The sequence below is a fragment of the Gossypium hirsutum genome, chromosome D12 (genome assembly GCF_007990345.1).
Source record: "Gossypium hirsutum isolate 1008001.06 chromosome D12, Gossypium_hirsutum_v2.1, whole genome shotgun sequence".
Taxonomy (NCBI): Eukaryota; Viridiplantae; Streptophyta; class Magnoliopsida; order Malvales; family Malvaceae; genus Gossypium; species Gossypium hirsutum.
Genome location: NC_053448.1, coordinates 6,229,740 through 6,237,046, shown reverse-complemented (window position 1 = coordinate 6,237,046; position 7,307 = coordinate 6,229,740). Strand labels below are relative to the sequence as shown.

The 7,307-nt window shown below is 30.5% G+C and overlaps 1 protein-coding gene and 1 pseudogene across 1 annotated transcript; both read left to right on the top strand.

Annotated features, from left to right (window-relative positions):
- The first annotated feature begins 705 nt into the window (after positions 1 to 705).
- Positions 706 to 1,663, top strand: LOC107940689 (allene oxide synthase 3-like; annotated as a pseudogene).
- Positions 1,664 to 5,410: 3,747 nt separating this feature from the next.
- On the top strand, positions 5,411 to 7,075 carry LOC121224644 (allene oxide synthase 3). Its single transcript, XM_041108330.1, has one exon. It carries the CDS (start codon positions 5,511 to 5,513, stop codon positions 6,999 to 7,001), a length of 1,491 nt encoding a protein of 496 aa, XP_040964264.1. The 5' UTR covers positions 5,411 to 5,510; the 3' UTR covers positions 7,002 to 7,075.
- Positions 7,076 to 7,307: the final 232 nt, after the last annotated feature.

Genomic DNA, 7,307 nt, shown 5'->3' with positions numbered 1-7,307 from the left:
CGACCCTCCAATTGCCCTTTGACCTCACATTTTTTATCTTCTCGATGTTATCTCTTCTTTATCCTTTTCAACACTTTAAAAGTCGATAAACGTACTGTTCTTGATGGAACTTTCATTCTTTCCTTGGCCTACAACGGTGGTCATTATGTTTGTGTCTACCTCGATCCTTCTGTGCCAAACCACACTTTTTTTTAAAATCCTTTGTTTCATCTACTATTGTAGCCTATATGGGTGAGCAAAATCTGATTCGATTCGAAAAACTCAATAAAAAATCAAATTTTGAATTAAATAGTTTGAGTTTTTGAGTTAATCGAGTTATTCAAATCAACTCAAATAAAAAAATAAAGTTTTTCTGTTTAACTCAAATATGAGATTCGAGTTGTCAAAAAATCCGAATAAGAAAAGGTAAAACTACATCGTTTTGATAAATGTTTACCTTTTCTAAATTTAAAAGTCAAAACCATTAAGTTAAAAGGCAAAACCATTATATTATTTATGTAGTTAAATAATCTTGTACTTCATCTATTAGTTAAATAATCGGTCCATGTAAACGCAATATTGAGTATAAATAATAGGATTCGTTAACTCGACTCGACTTGGCTCGAAATTTTTTTACTCGATTTGAAAAATTCAAATTGAGTTTTGTTGCTAAAATAAGATTCGTTAACTCAACTAACTCGAAATTTTTTTACTCGACTCGATCGAATGCTCACCCCTAAAATAGCCCATCATCATAAGTTCATACCATTTTTTGAAATAGGCTTATCAAAGCTTTTTAACGAGGTTGAAGCTCAAATTTCTACCAAAAAAAAGAAGCTTATTTTAACACCCTAAGCGATACCATGTCATTCAACTACGTCTTTCACCTGTTCTTTAGCAAAACCCTAATGAAACAAAGATAGGTTTTAAAGGACCGAAACTAGTTGACAAGTGTTTATTGTTTCAACTTGAACCACTAGGATCATTAGGGTTATCACTTAAAATTCTAGGTTATTTCGAAGATATTTTGTTCTTACATTTAGTTTCCATTTTTTTCTCGTTAAATCTGATTACAAAAATTTGTACGATGTGTTTTTTGAGTTCAGAAACACAATGTTGGATGAAGTCGAAAATCAATTTGGGATTGAAAGAGACAAAGCTTGCCATAACATGATTTTCCTTGTTGGTTTAATGCTTATGGTGGCATGAAAGTCCTTTTCCCAAGGCTGATCAAGTGGGTTGCATTAGTCGGACAAAAGTTACAAAAGAGACTAGCTGATGAAATTAGGACCGTCGTTAAGGCTAAAGGCGGGATCACTTTATTTGCCTTGAACAAGATGGTTTTGACCAAATTAGTGGTTTATGAATACTTAAGGATTAATTCACCAGTTCCTTTCCAATACAGTGAAGCCAAGGTTGATGTTGTTGTCCAAAGCCACGATGCAACCTTTGAGATCAAGAAAGGCAAGATGCTATTTGGTTTCAATCGTTTGCAAATAAAGATCCCAAGGTTTTTGAGAACCCTGAGGTGTTTTTCACTTATAGATTTGTTAGGGAGGACAGAGATAAGCTTTTGAAGTATGTTTATTGGTCGAATGAGCGTGAGACAGAGGATTCCACGACGGAGAACAAGGCTTGTGCTAGGAAAGATTCGGTGGTGTGCTTTTCCGCTGGGCATTTATGATTGCTCCATCAGTGATGTTCAAGACTTTGACTAAAGCCTCATCAATTACTTGACTGTCCATGACTAATGATGAGAAAAATAATTGTATTTAAAGGGTGTTTAATTTGATTACCATCTTGTTTTGTTCAGTTAATTTCATTTTAAAGAAGGTTTTCTTGATCTCGGATTTTTTTAAGCTCAAATCTATTATGGGCTTAGATTTTTTTGAATTCGGGCTAGAATTGAGCCAAGCGACGTCTGACCGATTCAAATAATTTTAAATTGTATAAGTTATAAATATTTTATTTTTGAATGTAATGATTTATTGTACTTTTATACGATGACAACGCAATTTAATTTTGTCTTATAAAAAACATAAATAATATCTATTTAATAAAGATATTTTATATAAAACAATTAAAATGCTTATGTAAAATTTATTATTCTATGATATTATTTAAATTAACAAAAATATTTTTTTAGTGTTCATTATTATATTATATTGACAATTGACTAACTTTTTATCATTCTTACTAAATTCATAAACATAATACCCATATTCTAAAATATTTAGTCCAAAATTAAAATATATTATACTAAGCCCAAACCCAAATAATATACTCATTATTGTCCAAACTCAAAATAAACTAATTATAGCCCAAATCTCAAGTTCAAAATTAAAAAAAAAAGACCCAATACCAAAATATAATTGTTAAAAATTAAAGTCCAACTCAAAATCTAATTTAATAAAAATAATATTTTAATAAGATATTAAATTTTTAATTAAATTTTATGAATTGCTAATTATAATTATAAACATGTATTTAATAATATTTTATTAAGGAGGGCAGGGGGAAGCTGTAGGAGAGGGAGGGAGAGGCACGGGGGGAGGTTTGGGGAAGGGGTGAAATTTTTTATTTAATTAGATTTTAATGATATGTGTTTGAGTATCAAATGATAGAATTTGTAAATGTGGAAGGTTATATTTATTGAATTATTTAGAATTAGAGTCAAATTGATAGTATATGTATGTATTGAGAACTAAATGTGTTATTATACTGGTTAGAAAAATGTCACATCATCAGATTCGTTTACCATTTAATGGAGTGTGACCCCAATAGAAACGATCTAAAATGTAAGTGACCAAAATAGAAATTATCTAAAACATTAGTGACTAAATTGAAAACTTTCATAGCTGGATGACCAAAATAAAAACATGCTAATAGTTGGGTGACTAATTACGTAGTTTTCCCTAATATTTATTATATATTATTGTTTATTATTAACTGGTTGAAATATGCTTGAAGTCCCTATACTTTTCATATATTTGAAAGTTAATCCTCCTACAATATTATATAATATTATATCATTTAGTATATAATAAAGTAATTGTTGTATATGTATTAATAGTTTTAGTAATAATGTTTATTATGGTTGTTCAACTATAAATTAAGGCTTTTTCGAATTTTGGGTTGAATTTATCTCGAGCTAGGTCAGATTGATTTTGAACCCAGATTCTTACGAACTCGGGCTTAGGCTTTTTCAAACTTGGAACTTTTTGGGCTTGGATTTATTACGGGCTCGAATATTCTCAAACTCAAATTGGTATAAATTCAAATGAGCACGAATGAATTTTCAAACTCGGGCCTATTTTACTAGCTCTAATATTCTTTATACTATTTTTTCAATAAAATACACTGAACAAAGAATGAATGTTCCAATCATAGCTTAAAAAGCATGTTATTGAGCTTAAACTTAAGATGTGATACCAATGAATGACTTTAAGTTTTATTTCTTAACATCTTTTGTTATGTTAAAAGGCTCACGGGTGTCTGTTCTAGATTTTCTCCATTATGTAGTATGAACATTGAGGTAGACAGGGAAAATAATTAGTCAAATAGATTAGTGATTTAAAAGTAAAAATACCAAGCATCAACATACTTTAAGTTCTCCAATATAATGTCCAAAATGATAGAATCCATTTTGTTTTAAGGAAATCATGTGATTTAACTACAGAATTAAAAACTATTTTGAAAGCATGAGAATTGAAAGCAATATCTTATGATAATTAAAAATAAAAAGTTGTGAAAATCATTTTAGATAGGTCGTGTGGGTAATTGTATAGGGATATCATTTCGAGAATTCTTGAATTTTGTAGAAGGCAGTGGTGGGTGATCATTAAAAATATTCCAAAAAAAGTTAATGTAGCTACTCATATACTAGCAGGGAGGATGAAAGTATACCCTTATATCCTGATAGTTTTTCAGGAACCCCCGGAAGAGATTGTTAATCAGTTAAGGACAAATAGTCGTTTTATACATGATGATACTGGAATAATGTTGTTCTCTATAAAAGAAATAAATTGTATACTTCAAAAGAAAAACCGAGAAATTGTAACTCCCAACATAATTAAAAAGAGAATGAAAGGCAATTAACAAAAAACAATAAGTAACGAAGGCACAAAATGTAACTTTAAAAAAGTGAAACAAAGAAAATTAAATAAAAAAATAAAGACAATTAATAAAAAATGGCATTTAAAATAAAATAAAATAATAAGAGTAAAGAATATTTTTAATATGATTTAACCTTAAGAGTAAATAGATTAAATAACAATTATTTAAAACATTTTTCTAACTTTACTTATTTTAAAAGGCTTACAAAAATTTGGAAATATGTATTAAATAGATATCATAAATATAAATGTTCTCCTTTTCTACTTCAGTTTGTATATATAAAGGTTAACCAAATTAAAACTATATATATATATATATATATACACTATAAATAAAGAACTATTCTTTTGAGATATATTAAACAAATAAAAATGGTTAAGTTTCATAGTAATTAAGGTGACTTAGAAACAATAGAAATACATTTATTTTTTTGGTACGGTTAATTTTATGGTTTATGTCTTCAATTAAACATGTACATGGGTCGGACCATCTGTTCAGGCCTGAAAGCTCACTTGAAAAATTAGAAGGTTTGAATAAAAATATTGAGACTCGAGAAATGGGTTTGATTAAAATTTAAGGCCCATGGCTCGGCCCAAATATATTATATTATAAATTTTATTATATTAATTATATATGTTAAATAAATATTATATATATTTTTATTTTTATTAAATAACTAATCCAATAACTGTTAAATCCATCACCCAACTCAAAATATAAAATTTTAAAATTATATTTAATAAAATATTTATGATATTTTTTAATATAAACATTTTTTAATGTGTTAGGAAACTTTTATTTTAATGTTTATGTGCATTTAATGTATTATATTTAAAAAAATTAATGAAAACTAATATAAAAAAATCAAATAAGGGAGGGCCGAGTTGGGCAAAAAAAATAAGTTCATTTTTCAAGTTTGAAAAATTAATCTAGATACCTTATATGAACCCAACCCAATTCATGAACACCTCCTACCTCCAAGTTTGAACCAACAATACGACTGACTTACCATTACAACTAACAATTATTGGTTAACAAAAATATAATTATTAAAATCTTTATATCTCCGTATTTTTGGTAAATATCCATTTATTTTTATATGGCTTTAGAAATATATTAAAATTATATTAAATAATTACCTTATTTACTTAATTATATTTAACAATGTAATCCTATTCTTATTTTGTGCTATATCTATTTTACCCCTATTTATTTCATAAGTCGCTTTAAAAGCTTGCTTTATATTAAAAACCAATGTAATCTTATTCCATTTTGTCCTTTAATTGCTACACTTATTTTATCCATATTTATTTCATAAAGCTCCTTAGGAGCTGGATTTATATATTATATATAGATATAGGAAATAGAGACATAGCTCTCCAAACTAATAATTTACCTGAGCTGATAATTAAACAATGTCTTCTTCTTCTTCTTCTTCTTCTTCTTCTTCTTCTTCTTCTTCTTCTTCTTCTTTGTTGTCGCCACTGCAGCTACCAATGAAACCAATTCCTGGTGACTGCGGACATACGTTCTTTGGTCCATTTCGAGATCGTTTAGCATACTTTTACCATGAAGGCAGAGACAAGTTCTTTGAGAACCGAATCCAAAAGCACAAATCCACAATCATCAAAACTAATATGCCTCCTGGACCTTTAATTGCCTCTTGCCCTCGTGTTGTTTGTCTTCTGGATGCTGTCTCCTTTCCTGTCCTTTTCGACACTTCAAAAGTTGAAAAACGTGATGTTCTTGACGGAACTTTCTTGCCTTCCCTGGCCTACACTGGTGGCCATCGTGTTTGCGCCTACCTCGACCCTTCCGAGCCAAAGCACACTTCTTTGAAATCCTTCATTTTGTCTACTCTCTCAGCCCGACATCATAAGTTCATACCACTCTTTCAAACAGGCTTATCAGAGCTTTTTAATGAGCTTGAAGCTCAAATTTCTAGCAAAAAAGAAGCTTATTTTAACACCTTGAGCGATACCATGTCTTTTAACTACGTTTTTCGCCTCTTCTGTGACAAAAGCCCTAGTGAAACAAGGATAGGTTTTAAAGGACCAAAACTTGTTGACAAATGGTTATTGTTTCAGCTTGCACCACTTGGATCACTAGGGTTGTTACCAAATCTTCTATGTTATTTCGAAGATATTTTGTTGCGCACATTCACTTTCCCTTTTTTTCTCGTTAAATCTGATTATAAAAAACTGTACGATGTGTTTTATGAGTTCGGAAGCTCAGTGTTGGATGAAGCTGAAAGTAAGTTCGGGATTGAAAGAGATGAAGCTTGCCATAACCTAGTTTTCCTTGCTGGTTTTAATGCTTATGGTGGTATGAAAGTCCTCTTCCCTGGGCTGATTAAATGGGTTGCATTAGCGGGACAAAAGGTACACAAGAAATTAGCTGATGAAATCAGGACCACCGTCGAAGTGGAAGGTGGGGTTACTTTATCTGCCTTGAACAAAATGGTTTTGACCAAATCAGTGGTTTATGAATACCTAAGGATCGATCCTCCAGTTCCTTTCCAGTATGGCAAAGCTAAGGTTGATTTTGTAATTCAAAGCCACGATGCAGCCTTTGAGATCAAGAAAGGAGAGATGATATTTGGATATCAACCGTTTGCAACTAAAGATCCCAAGGTTTTTGAGAACCCTGAGGAATTTGTGGGTGATAGATTTGTTGGGGAAGGAGAGAAGCTGTTAAAGTATGTTTATTGGTCGAATGGGCGTGAGACGGAGGAGACGAGGGCGGGGAACAAGCATTGCGCTGGGAAAGATCTGGTGGTACTGTTGTGTAGAGTAATGGTGGTGGAGCTTTTCCTTCGTTATGAGACGTTTGAGGTTGAGAGTGGGACGTTTATGTTCGCTCCATCAGTGACGTTCAAGTCACTGACTAAAGTCTCGTCACCATGATTCCAAGATTGGTTGTATTGATTGTCATCTTTCCTGTTAATTTCTTAAGTCCAACATTTACAAATTACAAACAAGGTTTCGTCTTTCGTTTTTAAATTTGTAAATCCAACCACTTTCCCCCAATCATGCCATCATCATTAGTCTTTCTTTTTTTTTTTTTTTGCTTATGTATTTTTTTTAAATACTCGAGAAAATACGAATATGCCAAAGAACAAAAAGATATTTTTTAATAATGCTGACATTGGTGAAATTTTTAAAAAAATAATTGGAAAAAAAACCCTAAAAAAAAAGAAGAAGAGTAAAAAA

What these genes read in the sequence shown, in the direction of transcription:
- LOC121224644 (XM_041108330.1), top strand. Translation starts at nt 5,511, where the DNA reads ATGTCTTCTTCTTCTTCTTCTTCTTCTTCTTCTTCTTCTTCTTCTTCT.